The sequence below is a fragment of the Zingiber officinale genome, chromosome 4B (genome assembly GCF_018446385.1).
Source record: "Zingiber officinale cultivar Zhangliang chromosome 4B, Zo_v1.1, whole genome shotgun sequence".
Taxonomy (NCBI): Eukaryota; Viridiplantae; Streptophyta; class Magnoliopsida; order Zingiberales; family Zingiberaceae; genus Zingiber; species Zingiber officinale.
The window spans coordinates 42005766-42029726 of NC_055993.1; the positions used below are offsets into that span (position 1 = coordinate 42005766).

General features: G+C 44.7%; 1 protein-coding gene across 1 annotated transcript in view; it reads right to left on the minus strand.

The window, feature by feature from the left end:
• The window catches only part of LOC121978224 (E3 ubiquitin ligase BIG BROTHER-related-like), a 48224-nt gene that overhangs the window by 22209 nt on the left and 2054 nt on the right, over positions 1-23961 (minus strand). The window contains exons 2-3 of the mRNA XM_042530598.1: positions 23785-23906; positions 23582-23690 (exon numbers count right to left, since the gene is read on the minus strand). Of these exons, the coding sequence (XP_042386532.1) occupies positions 23582-23690; positions 23785-23906 (231 nt within the window). The remainder of the gene's footprint in view (positions 1-23581; positions 23691-23784; positions 23907-23961) is intronic.

A 23961-nucleotide genomic window follows, 5' to 3' on the forward strand; every position in this document is an offset into this window, starting at 1 on the left:
CAGCAGTTGCTACTCGGATGGATGGCACGCTACCCGCCTCCGCAGTCTTACTCAGGCTATCCATCCTCCAGCGTGCCGCCTCAGGATTTCACCCCTCCTGCCGATGATGGTGATGTTCCTCAGTGTGAGGATATTGATTGATACAGTTTGTTTGTTGACTGTATGTATTTTGGATGTTATTTGTTAGTCTTTATGTCTGACCTGGATGTTTGCACTTCTGATGCTACTCATGTATTTATGCTACTCAGTTTTATATCTGCTTGCTCTTTATTATGTTTCATTTTCTATCCGTTATTAATATGCTGTTCACTTGCATGTCTTGTTTGTCCTTTATTTCCTTATTACTGTCTTATAATACACTTAGAGGGAATTCTAAGTGCTTTAAGAAACAGACAGTAAGGGTTAAGGGGGAGCTCTTTAAAGTTATCTTACCTTGTTCGCTCCTTTTCGGTGTTTGACAAAGGGGGAGAAGATAACTAAGTTTAGAAATGAATGAAAGGTTGATTTTAGGGGAGAGGATGACCTTGAGTCGTTTTGAATCCTCTTACCTAATTCGCACCTATTTGACTAAGTTAAGTTAAGTGATGAATTGACTTCATCAAGTCAATATGAAAAAGGGGGAGAAGATAACTAAGGTATATCCGTCTTAGGGGGAGGATCCTGATTTCCCTAAAATTATGGGTATATGAGCATTTCTGATCTAAACTTAAATCGTGTTGTCAAACAACAAAAAGGGGGAGATTGTTGATAAAGTCTGACCTGGATGTTGTTTTGCTGTTGACACTGATTTAAGTTTGTATCAGATATTTAACTCAGATTAATTACTAATCTAGGTTGACTAGGTTGACCTGATTGAGAAAGTCCTAACTGGGATGTTAGGCAGTTGGAAAGTCCTGGTGAGTGAAGCCAGGCAGATTGGAAATCCTGGTGAGTGAAGCCAGGTGAAAACCCTAGTGAGTGAAGCCAGGTGAAAACCCTAGTGAGTGAAGCTAGGTGCAAGTCCTGGTGAGTGAAGCCAGGCAAGGGAAAATCCAGATGGATCAAGGGTGATCGGACATCTGGTGTTGAAAAGTCCAAGAAGGAAACTTGGCATGCGGAGTCAGAGAGGGTTCGGTAGCTCGTTCTCTAGGACCAGATGAAGTCGGAGAGGGCTAGGGAGCTCGTTTCTCCGGACTAGGTCAGAGAGGGCTCAACCCGATCGAGTCGAGAAGTGGATCGGTCGGCACCGATCCAGTGAAATGGACACTGATCGGCCGCCGACCGATCAGAATCGATCGTTATCGAGCGACATCGATCGGTCGCAAACCGATCAAATCGATCGCAGCTCATCGTGATTTTACCGATCGGCCCGAGACCGATCGAGGTCGTAAGCGCTGGGAAGAGCGACATCTGATCGGTCCGGGATCGATCAGATAGTGCTCGATCGGTCCGCACCGATCGGCGATGATCAGAAGCGTGGATCGGTCGCACCGATCCACGGTATTGTTTGTTTTGCATGCACTTTTTCTGATTGCCGTATTTGTTTTCACCCATATGTTTTTAACCATCTGCTGTGAGTCTTTTTAGCTTGCAGGTTGCAGGTCACACTCTCATGGTTGAATTCAAATTGAGCTTCATTAAGAGAAGAAGACAAGTGCTCTTTACACTGTAATTTGCTGCAACAGATGCATTTGAGGCATCAACGTTCACTGGGTTTCTGATTGCGATTGGGCTGCGATCTGCTTGACTCCTGGGGATTGGTTCGAGCTCAGAAGACGCCAGTGATGACTGTGATATCATTGGTGTGAGTTCAGAGAACCAGGTAAGGAGGAAGAGGGATTGGCTGCAGTGCTGTTTTGCGCAGTTTTGGATCAGATCGGTGACAGCAGAGATCAGGTTTGAGAAGCAGTAAAAATAGCGAGAGGAGAGAATAGAACGACAACAAGAAAGCCTGAAAGAAAAGTTTGTGCTGTTGTGCGAAGTTCTTGAGCTCTCGGGTGAACTGCGATCTCTGCTATCGATCCTCGCGTGGTTGTAAGCATTTTTATTCTCCTTTGCCACCGAGCTTCTGTAAGTCTCGTGCTTTAACTTAGATATTTCTTGAGACGTTGTGGGGAGGTTACTCCACCGAGAAGGAGGATTTGTAGCCGGAAGTTATCCGGGGTGCGATCTACCGAAGATCAAGGAGTCGTCCACCTTACGGACACGCCGAGGAGTAGGGGCAAGTTATCCCCGAACCTCGTAAATCCTAGTGTTAGTGTGCTTGTATTTTTCTTTCCTTTAGTTGTCTAATTCCGCTGTGCTAACAATTATCTGTGTAGAAGTTTTGTTTAAGTTTTTGAAGGGGCTATTCACCCCCCCCTCTAGCCATCTAAGATCCCAACATTAATGTAATCATTTGTTACACTATCAACAGCCTTTTTTAGAAAAGGAACCCGCACCTCATGATAACTAGGTCTTTTTAGACTTATACCATATTGGCCAACCAAGCCCAACATTCTTTTGAAGCTTGAATAGTTAACGACATTAAAAGGAATTGCCGCATCATACATCCACTCAGTTATGGCCATACAAGCTTTTTCCCTCAATTCTTTCTTGTATGCCTCATTTATCGTAATTTGTCTTTCTTTACCCTTTCTACTTTCAACATTTTTTTGTACATTAGGAGCAAAATACTTATCCATTGGACCTATTTGTCTGGGCCTTTTTTGCATATTCACTGATCTAGAACTTGTACTTGTACTTATAGGCGGCGACACAACTTTAGCTCCAATCTCATCCATATCAATATCATCACCAAGAGGGTCTACATCCTCAAAGTCCATTGTCGTAAGTTTAGAAAGATTACTTTTCTCCGTCTTTTTCTCCATGAAAATTTTAATTTCTTCACGTACATGGGGCAGACATTTTTTGCAAGTCGTAGTGTTTCGAAACCCCCCAACAAGATGTTGTTTTGCACGATAAATACCTTCTTTTGTAACTTTTTGACAAAAGTTACAAATTAAATCATTTTTATTATCCGGATTAACTCTTTGAAAATAATTCCATCCCGGATCTTTTGACATATATGTTGGAGTATCATTGCTACCTTCCATGATAATTGAATAAGAAAATAGTCTGAAAAATAAAAAATAAAAATAAAATCAATAAGGTACCAATAAGAAAAAAGCATTGTACAATCTGTACTAGCAATTTAAAAGTAAAACTTAGACCAATTCAGGCATTGTACCTACAGCTTGAAAAATCAAAAACCAGTAAAAAAATAAAAATATTCATTTCAAAGCAAAACAAAAAGCAGTAAAGACAAAAAAAAATAGTAAAAAAACTAAAACACTGGACAGTGGACAGCACGCCAGCACCAACATAGCAAAACAAAAAGCAGTAAAGACAAAAAAAACAGTAAAAAAACTAAAACATTGGACAACACGCCAACACCAACACAGCAAAACAAAAAGCAGTAAAGGCAAAAAAAAAGAAAAAAAGTAAAAAAAAATTGAAATACTGGACAGTGGACAGCAACACGCCAGCTGCAGTAGGAAGTCAGCAACATTAAAAAGTTGAAATACTGGACAGTGGACTAAACAGTGGACACGAAACCAGGAAACAAGAAAACGAGACGAAGAACACGAACCGGACAGCATCGAAAAGAATACAGAACTGCAGCAGGTAAAAAATACAGAAAAGAAGAAGAAAAAGAACGAAGAGAAGAAGCGAAGAAAAAAAGAGACGAAGAAGATGATAACAGACGAATAAGAAGAAGAAGAGAAGAAGAAGAAGTGAAGAACAGAAAAAATAAGGAAAACATACTTGGCGACGATGCAACTCAGCGATGGCGCGAATCAGCGATGGCGACGGCGGACGGAAATGAGTTCAGGTTTCTTCCTCCCTTCTTGCGTTCTCTTCCTTCCTGTGTTCGCGTTTTTTGCTGCGTTTCTGTTGCTGTTTCCCGTGCCCTAATTCCAAACAACGCTGATTTAGAATGTTATTTTTTGGTTTAAAATCCAGATTTGGTCACGATCTATCGTGGCGCCTCGATCGCGCCTCGATCGCGCTTCGTTGAGGTGCAAAGGCGCACGAGGCGCGCCTAGGCGCGCGCCTGGCGAACAGCGCCCGCCTTGATTGGGAAGATGTGTTTTTCCCAGCGCATTGTGCGCCTAGCGCCTCGGGCGCGCCTCAGGCGCTCCTCTAACAACACAGACAACAGTAGTATAAGCGAAAATAGTGAATAATGCGTACCTGCGCCAGTGTACGTACCCCCCTATCTAATGTCCTACTAGACGACATGTGCGCTTTTCGAGGCATGGCACGTTCTCCCATTGGTTACGGGCACGTTCCCAATTAGTTCAGGACACATGGTCATGGACACGTTCTCCAATTGGTCGTGGGTCCTCCGATTTGTCCGTCGTACGATCCGCTTGTTGACCATGCCTTGTGTTGGCGGCATCATCTCCCAAAAGTATATCTAAAGACACGTCAACGTTCCCGCTGATCGGCCGAGCAGGATAACCGCTCGGATAAGAACTCCTCTGATCGACCAAGTACTCCTCCACTCGGAAGGACTCGACTGCTCTTCCATACAACGACAAGTTGTGATAGTACATTCTTACCCGACTGGAATAATGTTTCGGTCATCTCCAAGCTCCGTTGCTCCATGACAAACTTCTGGTGATCTTGGCTGCACGGACGCTTCGCTTGGCCCACCTCTTTATCGATCAAGCAACATATGTAGGTCGACCCCTGATGTAGGCTTCGTTCGGCCACCCTTTGGTGAGCCCGTCGGTCCTCAAGCGTTGACCTCCTTAACTTTGACCTCCACGTGGATTGTTATCTTCCTCCTTTGACCCACACTTAGTAGGCCTCCTTTATCACCGCATCACATGATGACAATTAAGTCTCCCTCTGTGGTTGAGAGAATTGTCAGTCATATTACTGCTCATTCGACCAGTCAGGGTGAGTGGTAGTTGGAGTTGGGTTCATCTTGTCCTGTTGTGTCCGCTTGGCCATTCTGAGTAGTGGTAGCTAGAGTTGTGCAAGTAGTGACACCTCGTTATGTAGCTAGATAGCTACTCTGCATCTTGCCCATCTCGGTCATTCAGATGTAGTGGCAGTTGGAGACACGAGCAGTCGTCACAGTCATGCTCACTCGGTCACTCAGATATAGTGGCGACTGTGAGTGGAGTGTAGGAGTGACGCATATATGTTCATATACATACGATGTGCGGTGCATCTTTCAGAGATACTATTTGTATTTGCTTGTGATTATTGCATTTGATTGAGCTATAATTGTTGCATATAGTTGGCATGCTTCATACATGTTCATTTATGTATATGCTGTCAGTTATATTGCTCAGGTATTACGAGCAGATCTGTTGTTGATTCCTAGTGAGTTTACTGATCACTATATCGTGTGTTAGATCTATATTAGATATATGCATTCATTATGTCAGTTATGATTATGTGCATTTATTATATCATATATGATCATGTTCCTATTTCCTTACTGAGATTGTATGCTTTGATCTCCATGTTTTATATTAACCATGCACTATCATATCTAATACTCGCTAAGTCACCCGACTCATCACCCCATTGGCATATTTTTTTCCTCGGATAGCAGGTAAATGATTGTGAAGTCGCTTAGAGTCGGGTCCCACGCCTTATCTGAGGACAAGGTTTCTTTTTTGCCTTTTTGCTTTACTCACATTTACATGACTTTCCTTATGGTTTTTAATCCGGCGGTAAGAACAGGGGACCCTCGTTGTAAGGGGTCAACGCCACGTAAGAGTCAAAAGGGCAGGTGGCCGGCCGGAGAGAGAGATGGGTTTAGCGGCCGGCCGGCCGGCCGGTATCTAGTTGATGGTTATAGGCACCCTGACGAAAGTCAGGGTTCCGGCGCTCAACGGACAATATCACAGAGCCGAGCGGATGACACGCTTGGCCGAATACATGAGGTAGCATACTGCTAACAGTCTCCACAAAGCACATCACCGAGAATCTTCCAAGTAGACCACTGTATGTGCCCGACCGGACGTAAGGCAGAGGCTAGCCGGCCGGACGCTCGGAGGTGGGCCGGCCGGACGCCCGGCCGAAAGCAAAGGGGAAAAGGACAAGGGACATCTTTTTCTAACTGCGGGTATGTTCTATATTTAGGCCATACTCCAAATCTTACGACAGGGGGTTCCGCTATCCCATCGAAGACATGCTTTAACTGTAACAGTATGGGGTCAGGTAAGCTCACTGACAAGCCCTTACTGAGGTATGGGCTGAGGACACATGTACACATCTGTATGTGTGCACTCGCTTCTCCACTGCCCTATATAAGGAGCCCTATACTTCGCCGAAGGTACGCATTCTACAAGTTTTGGAGCCACTTTCTTGTTATCGAGCTTTGCCTAACTTGAGCGTCAGAGGGTCGCCGCCGGGAACCCCTTCCCGGCCCGACTTCTGTGCAGGTTCAACGGAGGCCCGTGCAAACAGTCAGAGATCTACGTCAGCAACCCGGAGAGCGCCACGTGCCCAGTGTCCATTGATTCAGCATTCGGACAGGATCAATTTGGCGCCGTCTGTGGGAACGCTCCTGCATCCGAACGGAAACAATGGACGAGGCTGGACGACAGCACACGGTGACGCTTTCCACGGAGGAACTCGACGCTTTGATCGAGTTGAGGGCCGCTAAGCTTGTGGAACAAAAATAGAAGGCAACAGCCAATCTGCCAGAGCAGCAAGCAACTTCATCATCTGGTGGCCGAGCGGAAGCACCCCCAGCCACAGTTCCATTCCATCGGGCTCTCTTCCGCACTCCTCCTGAAGTCGCAGCAGCTAATCGTGATAGAGGCTCTTCGTCAGATGAGGCACCAATGCGGGATAACAGAAAAGGCAAAGCCCCCCGAGTGGATACCTCGCCCGAACGGGTCAATCGTCAATTTTCAGAGGCTATTCTACGAGACCCTCTGCCCAAACACTATGTGCCTCCGACGATCGGCGAATACAATGGAACCACCGACCCCGATGATCATTTGTGTAAATTTGATAACACTGCAACCCTGCATCAGTACACAGATGGGGTGAAGTGTCGAGTTTTCCTCACCACCCTCTCCGGATTGGCTCAACGGTGGTTTCGGAGGTTGCCGGACGGATCCATCACAAGCTTTAAAGACTTCCGAACGGCCTTCCTCCACCACTTCGCAAGCAGTCGGCACTATCAAAAAACCAGTGTTAGTCTGTTTGCCATCAAACAGGAAGCCCGCGAATCGCTCCGAGCCTACATCCAGCGGTTCAACAGAGTGGCCATGGACATTCCAACGGCCACCTCGGAGACTATGATGAATGCCTTCACACAAGGCCTCGTGGAGGGGGATTTCTTCCGAGCACTCATTCGGAAGCCGCCTCGAGACTACGACCACATGCTACACCGGGCCAACGAATACATCAACGTGGAGGAAGCGTAAGCGGCCCGGAAAAAAGAAACTCCAGCCGAGCGGGCTCCTCCTGCCGAACGAAAGCCTCACGCTGCTCATCAGCCACCCAGAGGACCACGGGCCGAAGCAATTCGTGCTCATCCAAGACCTCATGTCCAAGAAGTAGCAGCCGAGCGGCCCAGGACAAAGAAGAGATGGACCCCAATGTTCTGCTCCTTCCACCGGACGGACACACATAACACCATGGATTGCCGCAGTCTTCCTCTAATCACCCACCCTGTTCCCAGAGGCGGCGGTCGTCGGTCGCCATCAGCCGACAGGCGGCAGAGGCCTAGTGAAGTCGATCGGACGGTAGCTGACAGACGACAACAACAGACTCCCGAGCGGCATCGCTCTCCGAGGCGGGAGAATCTCCGAATGTCTAGGGAATGTCCCCGACCGTTCTCTCGGGAAGAAGAAAATAGAAGCAATACTTCCCGAGGCGAGATCAACATCATAGTTGGTGGGCCGACCGGAGGAGACTCCAATCGAGCAAGAAAGGCGAGCGTCCGACAGCTCCAGATCCATGCAGTCGGCTGTAGCCAAGAGCGGGCGAGCGGACCCGACATCAGCTTCGGGCCCAGGGACTTAGAAGGAATTGAAGTTCCTCACGACAATGCTCTGCTCATCAAAGCGGTAATAGCCAACTATACTATTCACCGCGTTTTTATTGACACAGGAAGCTCGGTCAATATAATATTCAAAAAGGCATTCGATCAACTACAAATCGATCGAGCTGAGCTGCTGCCCATGACAACCCCCCTCTACAGGTTCACGGGCAATGAAGTTCAGCCGGTCGGACAAATCCGGCTGGCCATATCGCTAGGAGAGGAGCCGCTCAGGAGGACGAGGACAGCAAACTTCGTGGTGGTCGACTCTCCCTCATCATACAACGTCATTTTGGGACGACCGACGCTCAGCGAGTTCCGGGCGGCCGTCTCCACCTTCCACCAGAAGATCAAATTCCCCGTCGAAGACAAAGTGGGAGAAGTACCGGGAGATCAACTAGCAGCTCGGCGATGCTATGTCGAGATGGTCCGAGTAGAAGCAAATTCCGCTCGGAAGTCGCCACGGATCGAGGTGAATGCTATAACTGAAAAGCCTCCCTCTTTAGTTTATGAAGAAAAAGAGGAAGTGCAGATTCACCCAACCCGAGCGGAGGCCACAACGTTCGTTGCGTCCGACCTGGAGGCAAGCCAGAAGCAGGAAGTGATCAAATGCCTCCAGAGAAACTGTGATGTCTTCGTCTGGTCGACGCACGAGCTGCCCGGAATTTCGCCGAGCATAGCGCAGCACGAGCTACATGTCCGACCGGACGCTCGGCCGGTGAAGCAGAGAAAAAGAACAGAATGTCATCATCCGGGCAGAAGTTGAGAAGCTTTTGGAGGCCGGCCATATACGCGAGGTTCAGTTCCCGAGCTGGCTGGCGAACGTAGTATTAGTCTCCAAGCCGGGCAACAAGTGGAGAGTGTGCATAGATTTTCGGGATCTCAACAAAGCTTGCCCGAAAGATTTTTATCCTCTATCGCGGATCGATCAGCTGGTGGATTCCACCACCGGCTGTGAGCTGATACAAAGTGGCTCACCTGCACCTATCTTCGACCGAGCAAGCAATCGACTCGGCACTAGTGAGGGCGAGCGGAGAAGAGCCTGTGTATTTTCTTAGTCATATTTTAAAAGATGCTGAATCTCGCTACACTGGGCTCGAGAAGTTGACTTTCGCTCTGGTCCTCGCCGCTCGGTGCCTTCGTCCATACTTCCTGGTGCATACCATCATTGTCAAAACCAATAGCCCGCTGGGGCGAGTATTGCTGAATCCAGAAGCATCCGGGCGGCTCATCAAATGGACAACGGAGTTAAGTGAATTTGACATTCAATACCAGCCCCGTTCGGCGATAAAGGCGCAGTCCTTGGCAGATTTTATCACCAAAGTACAAAGGCCAGAGCCCGAAGCCGTGTGGAAGATATTTGTGGACGGATCGTCCACTCGGATCGGGAGCGATATTGGTGTATTGTTGTTGTCTCCCCAAGAAGAAAAGATGCATTTATCTGTCCGGCTTGATTATAAAGCTACGAATAATGAAGCAGAGTATGAAGCCCTTATAGCCGGCTTACAAGCCGCCCGGCATGTAGGGGCCGGACGAGTGATGTTGCATTCAGACTCTCAGTTGGCCGCTCAGCAGCTCTCTGGTACCTTTAAGATTAACAACGCTCGGCTTAAGCTCTATGCCGAAGCCTTTGAAAAACTTAAGGCCAACTTTCGAGAAGTCATTGTTCAGAAGATACCCCGAGCGGAGAATCAAGTGGCAGAAGAGTTAGCCAAACTTGCAAGTTCAATAACGCCGGTCATCATCCAGCAGCCAATTGAACAAGTATCTTTGGTGGCGCACGTCGACCGGATGGAGGGCCTCACATTTCCAAGCGACTGGAGGACACCCATCATGGAGTTTCTCCGCTCGGGTGTGACCCCGTCTGATCGGGAGGCTGCCCAACTGCTGAGGAGGAGAGCCGGTCGGTTCACGCTCATTGGAGACCAATTATACAAGAAGGCTTTCTCTCGCCCACTGTTGAAATGCGTAAGCTCGGAAGACGCGGCATACATCCTCCAAGAAGTGCATCAAGGATCCTGCGGAGGGCATCCGGGCGGATGATCGCTGGCTAAGAAAATCCTGCTGGCCGGATACTTCTGGCCAACCTTACACGCGGACGCCGCTCGGACCGTCGCAACATGCCTTTCCTGCCAAAGGTATCACAATTTCTCTCACCGACCGGCGGAGAAAATGAAAGCAGCTACTGTGTCCTGGCCGTTCGACCAATGGGGAATGGATATTGTGGGTCCATTCCCTATGGCGACCGGTCAGCGAAAATTTCTGCTGGTGGCTGTAGATTATTTTTCCAAATGGGTGGAGGCCGAGCCGCTAGCCAAGATTACCGAGCAAATGATCAAGAAGTTTATCTGGCAGAACATCATCTGTCGGTTCGGCATCCCTCGCCGGCTCGTCTCCGATAATGGGCGGCAATTCACAGGAAAGTTGCTCGAAGATTGGTGCAAAAGCTACGGCATCGAGCAACACTTCACGTCCGTGGCATATCCCCAAAGCAATGGTCAAGCCGAAGTAGCCAATCGGGAAATCCTTCGCATTTTGCGAGCTTGGCTCGACCATCTAGGAGGAAGTTGGGTGGATGAGGTGCCGGGCGTCCTGTGGGCCATCCGAATGACCCCAAAGGAAGGAACGAGCGTCACGCCTTTCAATCTAGTGTACGGCGGTGAAGCGGTGATTCCTGTTGAAGTCGGCGTCGAGTCCACCCGGATCCAGAATTATGATAATGACAACTCCGAGCGGAGGAACATGGAGCTGGATTTGGTCGAAGAAGAGCGAGCCAAGGCGTCCGTCCGGCTGATGGCATACCGGCAGCGGATGAAGCAAAACTACAACCGGCGCGTAATCCCCAGATCATTCCAGGTCGGCAACCTTGTTTGGAAGAAAGTCAAGCCGGTCGGCGACGTCGGCAAACTGGAAGCTCCTTGGGTAGGCCCCTTCAAGGTTATCGAAAAGCTCCGCTCGGGTGCTTATTATTTGGAGGATGAAGACGGGCGTCAGCTGGACCAACCTTGGAGCGCGAATCATCTCCAGCCTTATCGAGCTGGATGAAAGGTGCATTGATGTAACTCGTTTTTGTATATATATTCTAGTCGCCCATGTCCTTGTAATGCAGGAAGAAAAAATGATTTAAAGGATGGCTAATGTGTTCGCCGAGCGGCTGTATTCCGACGTTAAATATCGAGAGACGAGCCGACGTCTATAAACCCTCCGAGCGGAAGACCGTCGAGCTCCGACGTTAAATATCGAGAGACGAGCCGGCGTCTATAAACCCTCCGAGCGGAAGACCGTCGAGCTCCGACGTTAAATATCGAGAGACGAGCCGGCGTCTATAAACCCTCCGAGCGGAAGACCGTCGAACTCCGACGTTAAATATCGAGAGACGAGCCGGCGTCTATAAACCCTCCGAGCGGAAGACCGTCGAGCTCCGACGTTAAATATCGAGAGACGAGCCGGCGTCTATAAACCCTCCGAGCGGAAGACCGTCGAGCTCCGACGTTAAATATCGAGAGACGAGCCGGCGTCTATAAACCCTCCGAGCGGAAGACCGCCGAGCTCCGACGTTAAATATCGAGAGACGAGCGGCGTCTATACCTCCGCGCGGACGACCGTCGCGCTCCGACGTTAACTACCGAGACGCGCGCCGGCGTCTATAAACCCTCCGAGCGGAAGACCGTCGAGCGCTGACGCTAAATATCGAGAGACGAGCCGGCGTCTATAAACCTTCCGAGCGGAAGACCGTCGAGATCCGACGTTAAATATCGAGAGACGAGCCGGCGTCTATAAACCCTCCGAGCGGAAGACCGTCGAGCTCCGACGTTAAATATCGAGAGACGAGCCGGCGTCTATAAACCCTCCGAGCGGAAGACCATCGAGCTCCGACGTTAAATATCGAGAGACGAGCCGGCGTCTATAAACCCTCCGAGCGGAAGACCATCGAGCTCCGACGTTAAATATCGAGAGACGAGCCGGCGTCTATAAACCCTCCGAGCGGAAGACCGTCGAGCTCCGACGTTAAATATCGAGAGACGAGCCGGCGTCTATAAACCTTCCGAGTGGAAGACAGTCGAGCTCCGACGTTAAATATCGAGAGACGAGCCGGCGTCTATAAACCTTCCGAGCAGAAGACCATCGAGCTCTGACGTTAAATATCGAGAGACGAGCCGGCGTCTATAAACCCTCCGAGCGGAAGACCGTCGAGCTCCGACGTTAAATATCGAGAGACGAGCCGGCGTCTATAAACCTTTCGAGCGGAAGAGGCCAACAAAAGGGGCCGCAAATGTCCAAACTCGCCGCCAATATCGTTCGACCGACTCTCCGTCCCGCTCGGCTCAGAGCCCAAAGGTACTTGTCGGCTTCTAGCGAGCGATCTCTGCCATCAAAGTGGAATGTTACGCATTCGAAATATTTAGCCGAGCGGAAGGACAACGCCAAGTACTTCGCAAAAATCCCTTTCGAATGCCAGAGGTGTGATAATAGGCGAGCGGACAACACACATATTAACTAACAAAAGGACAAAGTACGCGAAAGGAAAATATTGCATTAGAATTAAAACTTTAGGCCGAGCGGCCTAAGTACAAAAAAGGATCATTTTTTTTGGCCTAGCGGCCTAACTACATATACAGGCATCTATTCAATGTAATCATAAAGGTCCTTGGGGATGTTGTCCAGGAGCGCCACTTGATCGCCAGCCGGAATAGTAGTTGACTCCTAAAGAAGACCTTTAGACTTCAGATACGTGGTGGTGGCGGTTATAGCCAAGTCGAAGGCTGTGTACATCTGCTCGCAGATTTTCTCCGAGAATTCAGGCGAGAGGATGTAGCTCTGTCTCAGGGCAGCGACCCAACTCGGCTCGGCCTCTTGATATTCTTTGAGAGCCGCCTGGGAGCCAGTAAGGGCCTCATTCAGATTCTGAAGCTTGTCCGAGTCGGCCGAGCGGCCCGCCTTCTCTCTGTCGAGCTGCTCCATCAGCTCCTTTACCTTCAGCTCCAGGCCCCGAGCCTCCACGTTCTTTTTCTCCAGATCGGAGATGGCTGTATTTTTTCGAGTGGTGGACAGGGTTAATTTTGTGTCGAGCGCCTTGACTTGTCGCTTGGACTCGGCCAGGGCGTGGGCCTGATCGGTCGCCTTCTTCTGCTCGGCCGCCAGCAGATCTTGAGCTTTCTTCAGCTCCTTTTGCAGCTCAGAATATGAAGGGCCTTGAGGGTCGGACGGACTAACCGCCGCCTTCAGTTGCCTTAGCTCTTCGTCCACCAAGGCCAAGCGGTTGGAAACCGCAATTTCCTCCACCCATCTCTGATGAGAGAAATTAGAAGCTGTTAGTGGCCGATCGGAAGGAATGAATACAAAACTTTTAACATAACTTACCCCCGTGGCCTGCTGCATATGGCTATTGGCCAAATTCCGAATGAGGATCATAGCGACGCGTGCCCGAGCGTCGGCCCACATCTTGGCGAGGGGCCCTTTCAGGGTGATAGTATGCTCGGGCGCTGTCGGTTGTTCGGCCTCCGGCAGTAACTCTTCAGTGGGAAGGTGAAGAGTGACTCGAATCGTCCGGCCATGACCAGGGGCCGTCCGACCGGCACCTGGAAGCGGATCAGAAGCCGGCGCCGAAAATTGAGAATGGATGGTTGAACGCCGGATTGGTTGAGCGGGCGGAAGGGTGCTGACCGGAATAGCCTCGATAGGGGCCGCCGGCTCGTCCCATTCCGAAGGAGTCCGATCGGACGAAATGGCTTCGACCTCAGGAGCTTTTCCGCGAGCACTGGCAGCGGCTCGGGCGGAGGGTTGAACCGCAGAGGTGGCGGACCGGAGGGGAGTCTCCACGCGACGCCTTTTTTGGAGAGGCTGCCCTTCTTCCGGCGCTGAGTCTTCATCCCGAGCGGAAGGCTCATGGCTGAGGGTTGCGCCAACCACTGGCTCTGGGAGGGAAGCCTGAGCGGCTGACTCCCCGGCCTGTGTCCCGCTCTCTCCTTCATGTGATTCAACCGGCTGGATGCCGAGCGCTTCCATCTCCTTCGCGGCCGCGGCTTCGAGCGCCGCTGCCTTTCTCTTCAAAACGCCGGCCATTACCGACTTCATGACGATGTCCGCTGCAAAGGAAAAAAGAGAAATCAGTTAGCAATTAAAGCATATACCCAAGTAAAAATCTTACCGAACCCGGTCTGAAGAGGAGTCCGTATTGGACTCAGGCCGAAGATGTACATCACTCCTTCATGAAGAAGTTTATTGATGTCAAGCCGTAGACCGGCTAGCATATTGGCGGCGTGAAGGTACTCCGGTCGGGTCTTGAACTTCTTCAGCTCAGGAGTGGGAGGTAGGTCGACCTGCCACTTGGTCCGGAAATTTGCCTGATCGGGCATACGAATATAGAAAAAATACTCCTTCCAATGTTTATTGGAAGAAGGCAGTTTGTTGAAGAAGACTAAGCCGGGCCGAGCTTGGAACATGAAGGTGCCCGGCTCGGACTGCTTGGGATAATAGAAATAGAAAAAGACCTCCGGTCGGAGGGGGATGTTGTGGATCTTGAACAAAACAACAACACCACAAAGAAGACGAAAGGTGTTGGGTACTAGACTACCGAGCGGCACACCGAAAAAATTACAAACATCTATAATAAAGGGGTGTACAGGGAAACGCAAACCGGCAGTAAACTAGTCGCGGAAGACACAGAAAGCTCCGCGCGGCGGCCTGTGCGGCCGAGCGGAGGGACCAGCTAAGAGAAGTTCAAAATCAGTGGGGATGTCAAAATTATCGGTCAGAATATCAAAGTCATGCTGGTCGAATCGTGACTGCATGGTAGTGTACCATGGGCCGAGAGACTGGTCTTCGGGATGAGAAGAACTAGCCATGGTCTGAGCGGATGAAACCAGAAAAGATGACACGACAAAAACACGAAGAGGGCACCGGAACAGTATCCCGGAGGCGAAAACTGGGGAGAGGAATGTAAAGAAAGCACCGGAAACGAGAAAGAAAGGAGGAGAGTCTTACAAGAAAAAGGAAGATCAAAGGAAGAACACCGGGGATCGTCGGAAAGCAGAAGTGGAATCGCCGGAGCTCCAAAGCGCTGGGGGCAGGGGTCGAAATCGCTGAGGCAAATGAGAGAGAGAAGAAAACGAAGGATTTATAGGATGGAGGCCGGGCGGCCTCCACCGTTGGATCCAGGTCACGGGAATCAAAGCGTACATCGTGCCGTCCATTTTGAATCGCTTCGATCCCATCAAAGCACCATGCCACCGCCGCCGTACGATGATGGCAGTGCGCCACGTGGCATTCGACCATTCGAAGCATTTAATGAACGCATGCTCAGCCTTAATGTCGAAGATTGGCGCAGATTACGAGGAGATCCGATGAATGCCACTGTTGATTCACTTTTAAGGCCATCTCTGCGGTAGGCCGATCGGAGGATACTAGCACGAAGGAGCCGCCCGGCCAGACTCGCAGTCCAGTCAGTCGGACTAATCGCCTCCTTCGACTAGACTTGAAGGGGAGGCAAGTGATCTGGCTATAAGAACAGGGGACCCTCGTTGTAAGGGGTCAACGCCACGTAGGAGTCAAAAGGGCAGGTGGCCGGCCGGAGAGAGAGATGGGTTTAGCGGCCGGCCGGCCGACCGGTATCTAGTTGATGGTTATAGGCACCCTGACGAAAGTCAGGGTTCCGGCGCTCAACGGACAATATCACAGAGCCGAGCGGATGGCACGCTTGGCCGAATACATGAGGTAGCATACTGCTAACAGTCTCCACAAAGCACATCACCGAGAATCTTCCAAGTAGACCACTGTATGTGCCCGACCGGACGTAAGGCAGAGGCTAGCCGGCCGGATGCTCGGAGGTGGGCCGGCCGGACGCCCGGCCGGAAGCAAAGGGGAAAATGACAAGGGACATCTTTTTCTGACAGCGGGTATGTTCTATATTTAGGCCATACTCCAAATCTTACGACAGGGGGTTCCGCTGTCCCATCGAAGACATGCTTTGACTGTAGCAATGTTAGACTTTACTTGGCAAATATTTAAACTTTACTTAGAAATATTTTTAAAAAATTTTAAAATATATTTTCAAATTTATTTACATAGTATTGTTGTCAAAAATTAACTTCAAAAACCAATGTTATTTATTTTCAAAAATTGAGGTTATTAGAAAACTTGGCAAAATTAATTTCAAAAATTAGAAAAAATTCAAATTTTATTAACAATATTTACTTAGCAAAATATGTATCCAAAATTATTTCTACTTATAAACATTTTCAGAATTTTTGGTTTCTCAATTACTTTTAAATTTTTTACTTGAAAATGTGTTTTGCAAAGGCCCTATTTTTTATGTGTGTAAAAGGGAGAGAGATGTAAATTCAGAGGAGTTTAACTTGAGAGAGAGTTATTTTATTATCATATTTTTTAACTTAACTTTGAATCAGGTTATCAAACATCAAAAAAGGGAAGATTATTAGTGCAGGAAGCACCATAATTAAACCTATGTTTTGATATTATCAAATGTTTAAGTTAAGTCTTATTATGATTTACTGAATTGATCAAAATTATAAGATACTCAACTTAGGAAGTCCTAGTACGTCAGATAGACGAGATACTAGGTAACGAAAATCTCGACGGATCGTGAAAGGCAGAAAGTCCAAATGGGTTAGGTAGACTAGACATCTAGCAAGGAGGATTTGATAGGTCAAGAAGACCAGAGATCGAATCAGGAAGCTCTGGCAGGCCAATCGGATGCTGAGCAGATGAAATCCAATAAGTCTAGACGACCAGATGTTTGGCAAGTAAATTAAGGTATGCTCCTAAAGTTGAGTTGTGAGGTCATGTCTCAGTTGAGACAAAAATCTTAGGCATTGAAACAACTAAAGAAACCAACGGAAGCTTCTAAATTGAGATCAAGACAATCATGCATCATTACTACTTACTATGTTAACTTTGTTTTGCAGGGCTACTATTATTTTGTTGTACTAATATTGTTTTGCAAATAAACAAAATTTCGAGTTTCATGTGTCTTAGTGATAATGTGGATCAGTTGACCGATCCAGCCAACATGACACAGATCAAATCAAAGTTCAACCAATATGGTATACAGTGCGATCGATCGATGGATAAAGGTTATTAGTCGACTGATCCTTAAAAGTAAATGATAGAAGATCATTTCACAATGAAAAAAAATTAGTGTACAATTGGATCCATCAACGGATCAAAGGGATCGGTCGACTGATCCACATTTGGTAAGCGATTCTGAATCAGATCGGATCACACAGAAAAGGTATACTTAGGTTCCGTCGACAGATAAGGTTTATCAATCGACCGAATAGTGAAAATCATGGGATCGAGCAAATCAGATCGGAGCACACAAGGAAGGCGCGAGGATACGGATAGAATGTTCAGCCGACGAATAGGTTCAATCGACGGAATGTGTTTTCGGTCGACTAAACGATGCCTATAAAAGAAGCCCTCGGGATCCAAGCCCATCATCACTTCTTAGTTCGAAAACTACAGCTCTCTGTGCTCATTCTCGTGTAAGCTACTGCTACTATGACGCTGAAAGGTCCTCCGACAACCTACACGTTAAAGCTTCAAATCCTTGTTGTCGGTAACTCATTTTAAGTATCTGCATTCATCTAAAAGTATTAATAGCTTGTTACTATTATAGGAATCTTATACGAAAAACAATCACATGCATAGCGGAAAAAGGATCCCTTCAAAGATCCTTGTGAATATCATATCTACATTCTTGCTACTCTATCACATAGAATCGTTACCTCTATTGCATGCCCAAAGCAATCCCGACAATAACTTATTTTTGGATGTAGATCTCAGTACGATCAAGTGTTCGCGCCTCTATGGTATTCACACGAACACGCTCTCTCGTTCATCTCACGAACTCACGATTCGGAGAGAAATCACCTTCGTGGTGCTAGCCACTATAGGAGGTTCGGCCAGGAGACGATCAAGAGGAAGAATTAAATTCCATCATATGAAAAGAATTCCAAAAGTCTTTTGTACTCATCCAAGGAATACCAAAGGTCTGTGTCTCTTAGTTTTATTTGGATTAATGATGGATTAATCACTATGAAAATTCATTAATCTTAATGGGATGGATTTAGTATATTGGATTAACTTAATAAGTCATTAACCCAATAAGTCAATGAGTCTAACTCATTAATTCAATAAGTCTAATCCAAATTCATTTGAGTCTAACTAATGTGTCTAATTCGGATTAAACTTAACCATATAATCTATCTCCAAATCAACATGTTCTTTGTGTGTGACCCAATAGACTCTCGTAATATTGCCAATGTATCTTAAACCCCTTTAGACACAAACAATGAGTGACATCTAACAATACATTATTGCTACCCAAGTGACGAGAATATCAAGATCCGACCTAACCTTTCTGTGACTATTATCTTGTATGACTCAGTTCTTCTATTCTTGATATCTAGATTAATTAATGAGGACCGTGTCATCCTCTTATCAATATTTGTGTTTCTTGATCCCTAAGTAGACACATTCAATCAAATAAGCTCAATATCTCATATTGACTAATTTGAGCATAATTATGCATTATTATGTCCTACTTAATCAAGGGGTCCACAGATATCACTTCTGTCATATGAAAGGGATAAATCACATCTACATCTCTCACATCCTTCCGCATAACTTATTTACCCAATAATTGACTTTATAGTCCATCTTATTATAGGTGACATTTACCGATACCAAATTACACAACTCCTTATGTAGGGAACCGTAGTGACTTCAGATCTAAGGACTTCAAACAAATAGTCACTATGAGAATATTTATAACACTAATATAACGATCCATGAAACATTTCATGGCAGGTCAATTCAATACATATTCTTCATATCCATGACTTGTGGGATTAAGTTATCAATTGACCTATATACTAGTCTCAATGCATTAATATTGTCCTTGCATATGAATACTTGACTAGGAATAGTTAAGAGTAGTGTCTATATATATATCTATAGTCTTCTACTATCAATTTAATTATTGATATGCTGTACGCTAGAACAAACTACCCTAGGACATTATTATATTTATTCATCTGGCAGAGATTTAAAGTAATATAATAATCATTGTCTTTTATTAATGAAATATGATACAATATGTCCTCAGTTAATCAACTCTTGATTGGCTCTTCAGGCTTATACTAATACTCATACTATAATTATTATTGTATTTCTTCCTATTTTAGATCCTAGAGATCAAGAGATCAGATAATCCTTCACATCTATATATTTAATTCTCTTAGTGAAATGACACGAAAAACATTTCATAAACTGTATTTTATATTTTTGTCATGGCATCAAACAAGGTTTAAAGTCTCGGCCCGTGTTGAGGTTTCGATCCCCGACCGGAACGATACGGTTTCAGTATCGTATCGTGTTGTGCCGATACGGTTTTGATTTTTTTTTTTGTATATATAGTAATTATCAGATAAATATATTTGTGTATAATTAAAAAATAAGTTGTGTATTGATTTTATATAAGTTCTCCATTTTTAAACAACTTAATATTATTAGAAAAAAAATTAAATATAGTTTTCTTTAAAGAAAATTGATTTATTAATAATTCGAATTAAAATTGATACATCATAATATATTATCTTACTAATAAGTGGCGTGAATCAAAAGCATTAGTTCTTGTAATTATTTAAGTCAACTTTATAGTTCTCACGTCCAGATTAAATAATCATAATTATATAAATTAATACAAAGATATTATTTTATATATAATAATTATATAAATTAACTATTTATTCATTTAATTAATTATTTATTTAAATAATATATATTTAAAATAGTAAAAAAATATTAGAATATCAATTAAACATTAAAATAGTAAAAATTATAAAATAATTTTAAAAATATCATAATATAAAATTTTTAAAATTTTTAAACAAAATTTAAAAAGTAAAAACAATTTCAAAATATTAATTAATAAAATTTATTATTATTTTTAAAATTTTAAATATATTTTTATATTTTATTGTGATGATTTAATTAGAGTTTATGAAAGATTCTCCGAAATACCATACTTAGGAATTGTTTAAATTATTTAAATCTCAATATTAACACGTACGCGATGCTTCCTCCTCGCGGCGCCTGCATCGCACCGCAACGCCTCTGGCGACGCTAGAGGAGTCGTGCGGCGCCTCCGGCGGTGCTAGAAGCATCGCGAGATACTTCCGGCGCCGCCAGAAGCGTCCTGCAATGCTAGAAGCATTCGGCGACGCCACCAGGATCCGCGACACCTCTGGGATCCATGACGCGCGCACGTGACGTATAAGAAAGCCTCTTCGAAATATCACTTAGGAATGGTTTAAATTATTTAAACCTCAATATTAATTTTGAACAGGACGCATACGTGACACCTCTGCCCCACGATGCCCACGATGCCCGCGTCACCCCCACAACGCCCCCACAACACCTCCAGCGGCACCCGATGCATCACGAGACGCTTCCGGCACCACCAAAAGAGTCCGACAAAGCTAGAAGCATCTAGCGACACCTCCGAGACATGCGACGCGCGCATGTGACGCACTCGAAATGATCACGCACGCTTGTGGTGCCAATTTCACTCCCAGGAGGAACGGTAAAAACCGTCTATGCCACCTAACACGAAATAGAATTTCAATCGCTGGTACTAGAGCCAAAACTATGAGATCATTTCATCTCATATCTGGTTCTTTATCTAGCTCCAAGATCTTAGTATTTTGTTCTTTTTCGTGTTCTTCTAGTCTATTTTCTTGAACTTGATCTCTTAGTACTTGTGTCTAGTTGAATCATGTCTTTAGAATGATCTGAACATTTTCTTATTCGATTTAATGGCAAGAACTATTTTGCCTGGGCATTCCAATTTCTCTTTGTCAAGAAGGACAAATATGTAAAATGGGAGGTGAAAGATGCTCAGATTACGTCATGAATCTTTGGAAATGTGGAACCCTTCATACTTCTCAATCTCAAGTCTTACAAGACCGCTAGTGAAATGTGGGATTACTTGAAGGAAATTTACAACCAAAGCAATATAGCATGAAGATTTCAATTGGAACTAGAGGGGTTAGCTCAATCAAGAGAGTATGTCAATTCAAGAATTTTATTCTTTCCTTTGTCAATCTTTAGGCTAAGTAGACCGATATTGTGTATGCAAGTGTACCTCCTGAAGGACTCATTGCTATCCAAAGTAAGCTTGAGACTAGCAAGCGTGACCAATTTTTAATAAAGTTAATAAGAGAGTTTGAAGCAATCAGGTCCAACCTGATGAATAGAGAACCAATTCTTTTATTGGATTCTTGTGTAGGAGAGCAGGGAAGAACAATGGCTTGTTACACAAGCTGTCTTGGAACAAAAAGCTCAACATTCTACTCCAATTCCTGTGGCTTACGCTGCTCAAGGGAGTTTTAAAGGAGGCAGAGATATGACTAATATCCAATGCTATAGTTGCAAAGGATTCAGGCACATTTCCACTAATTGTACTAAAAAAATCTACAATTATTGTAAGAAATCAAGGTATATCATCAAAGATTGTTCTATTCGACCTCCAAAAAAATCTGAAACTGCCTACAATGTCTCGGGTGGTTACTCAAATGACCCTAGCCCTGTTCAGTCTTCTATTACTCGTGAAAGTGTCCAACAAATGATGATTTCTGCCCTTTCTGCTTTAGGTCTCTCAGGTAACAAAAATAAGCCTTGGTATTTTGATTCTGGTACTTCTAATCACATGACCATCATTGCTTTACCTTTAAATAATGCTAAAAAAAATATAAAGGAGGTCTTTAAATTCATACTGTGATGGTAATTCTTTATCTATCACAGTTGTTGGTAATATTTCAGCCTCTTTAAATCTTGTTTGTGTATCTACTAAGTTGTCCACTAATCTTATATGTCAATTAATTAGTTGACAACACTTGTAATGTTCGATTTTCAAATTCTTGTTGTCTTGTGCAAGATCAAATGTCCAAGAAGATAATCACGAAGAGACTAAAATGGGGTGTCTCTTTCCTTTGTTTCTATCTCCCTCTCAGTGTCAAATTATGTTGCTTGTAATGTTGATAAATGTGATAAGCAGGTGTGGCACATATGTTTAGCACATCCTAATTCTCATGTACTTCAAGTCTTGCTTAAATTTGGTTTACTTAGAAATAAAAATTCGACCTCTTCTAATAATGATATTGTTGGGCTGACAACAATCGCATCTACCGTTGGGTGGCAAACAGACTTGCTACAACTAGCACCAACAATGATTAACTTTGCCAATAAAGGTAACAATTAAATTTAGGGAATGGTTGTTGCAGGCAACCACACGGGTAAGGTGCAACAATTTACAAGCAGATTAAGTAGCAAGGTTATGTGCGCTAGGAAGTGACGCCATGGATCATGTCAACAACGATGCAGCAAAATATTAAACATCCTAGAGCGCTGAGCTCCAGCCGATGACTTTGTAGGAGCAAAGTGGTGGCTCACAAACAAGATATTAGCAGGAAGAGAGAGGCAGTGCTAGGCTTGGCAGGAGCAACAAATAGAGTTTATCATCCTAATGAGTAGTTGCATCGATGGATAAGATAGAAATAACAACAAAAGATGGTGAAGAAACAGGTAGAGGAAGAAGTGGAGGCTAGAGAGTTTTTTCTCTCTTTTCTTACCCTTTTTTTCCCTTTTTTTTTTGTCACCTCTTTTTTTAACCGTAATAATAATCTTTTTGAGTTATTGTTACTACATTAAGGTTTTCTTCTTTTGGGGGGTGGGTCGATAGAATTTTATGATAAATTGAAAAAAAAAATGACCTAGGATGGAAGTAATGGATGAGCGGATGCATAGGAAAATAGAATGGACTAACTATTACAAAGATTAAACCACTAAGCTTCGGCTCTAAAACCAATAATCTAAACCAAATCAACCCTTCAAATCACACAAAAGATTGAGACAAATTGATAAATTGAAGCAAATAACTATCACACAAAGATAAAATATCCTCACACCAATATTGGAAAAGTGAAACTTTTCCAGACTAGATCTTAAACAAACTAGAAAATAAATAGTTCACATAAGAAAAATATGCAAGATAATAATTGAAAATATAATTATCCTTAATTAATTAACAAAAAGAGAAAATATGATAATTCTAGATTACTAAACGATAAAAAAAACAAATTTAAAATTTAATTATAAATGTGCTAATGAATTATTCTCTATCTTTTCTTTAATTGAAGATGTGTCAATCTCAAAATATTCTCTAACTTCTAATTTTGTTGAAGCTGAGAAACTCTCAACTCTCAAAGCAACCACTAACTGCCACAATGATTCAAGTCCAACTAAAATAAAATGTAGCATAAGCTAAGCTGCTATAGAAAATGTACCAATTATCAAAGTGACCAGCCCATTGTTGACATGTAAGCATGTAAATTCAGACTTGAAAGATTAGAAAAATTACTAAGTTAATATTCCAGTAGAAAAACAAATAAATTATACAAATTTTTAGCCATATGAATACATAAGAAAGTGCTACTGAATTTTCCTATAGCATACCTTGTTTAATTGGAGCCACTTGTTTATACATTCAGGATGGTATTTATGCTTGCAAGAAAGCACCACTAAAGAATCACCATCTTCATATTCTAGCCGGCATATAGCACATCTGTCGAAATCATTTAATTGTCCCACAAAGGATAACATTTTAACAAACCATGTATTGGCCAACAATACTATAAGCCTGTGGGATATGTGCATACTGCTCAGCGTTGTCATCTTGCATATTTTCTGCCTTGTAACTTCTGGAAGGCAGAGCAGCAATTGTATCAGAAGAAAGGCCTCTGTTTTCAGTTCCAACTACTTCACCTAGGGCAACCAATTCCTGAACAAGAGAGATCAAAGACAAGATTTAATGATATTCTAAAAGATGAGCCAAG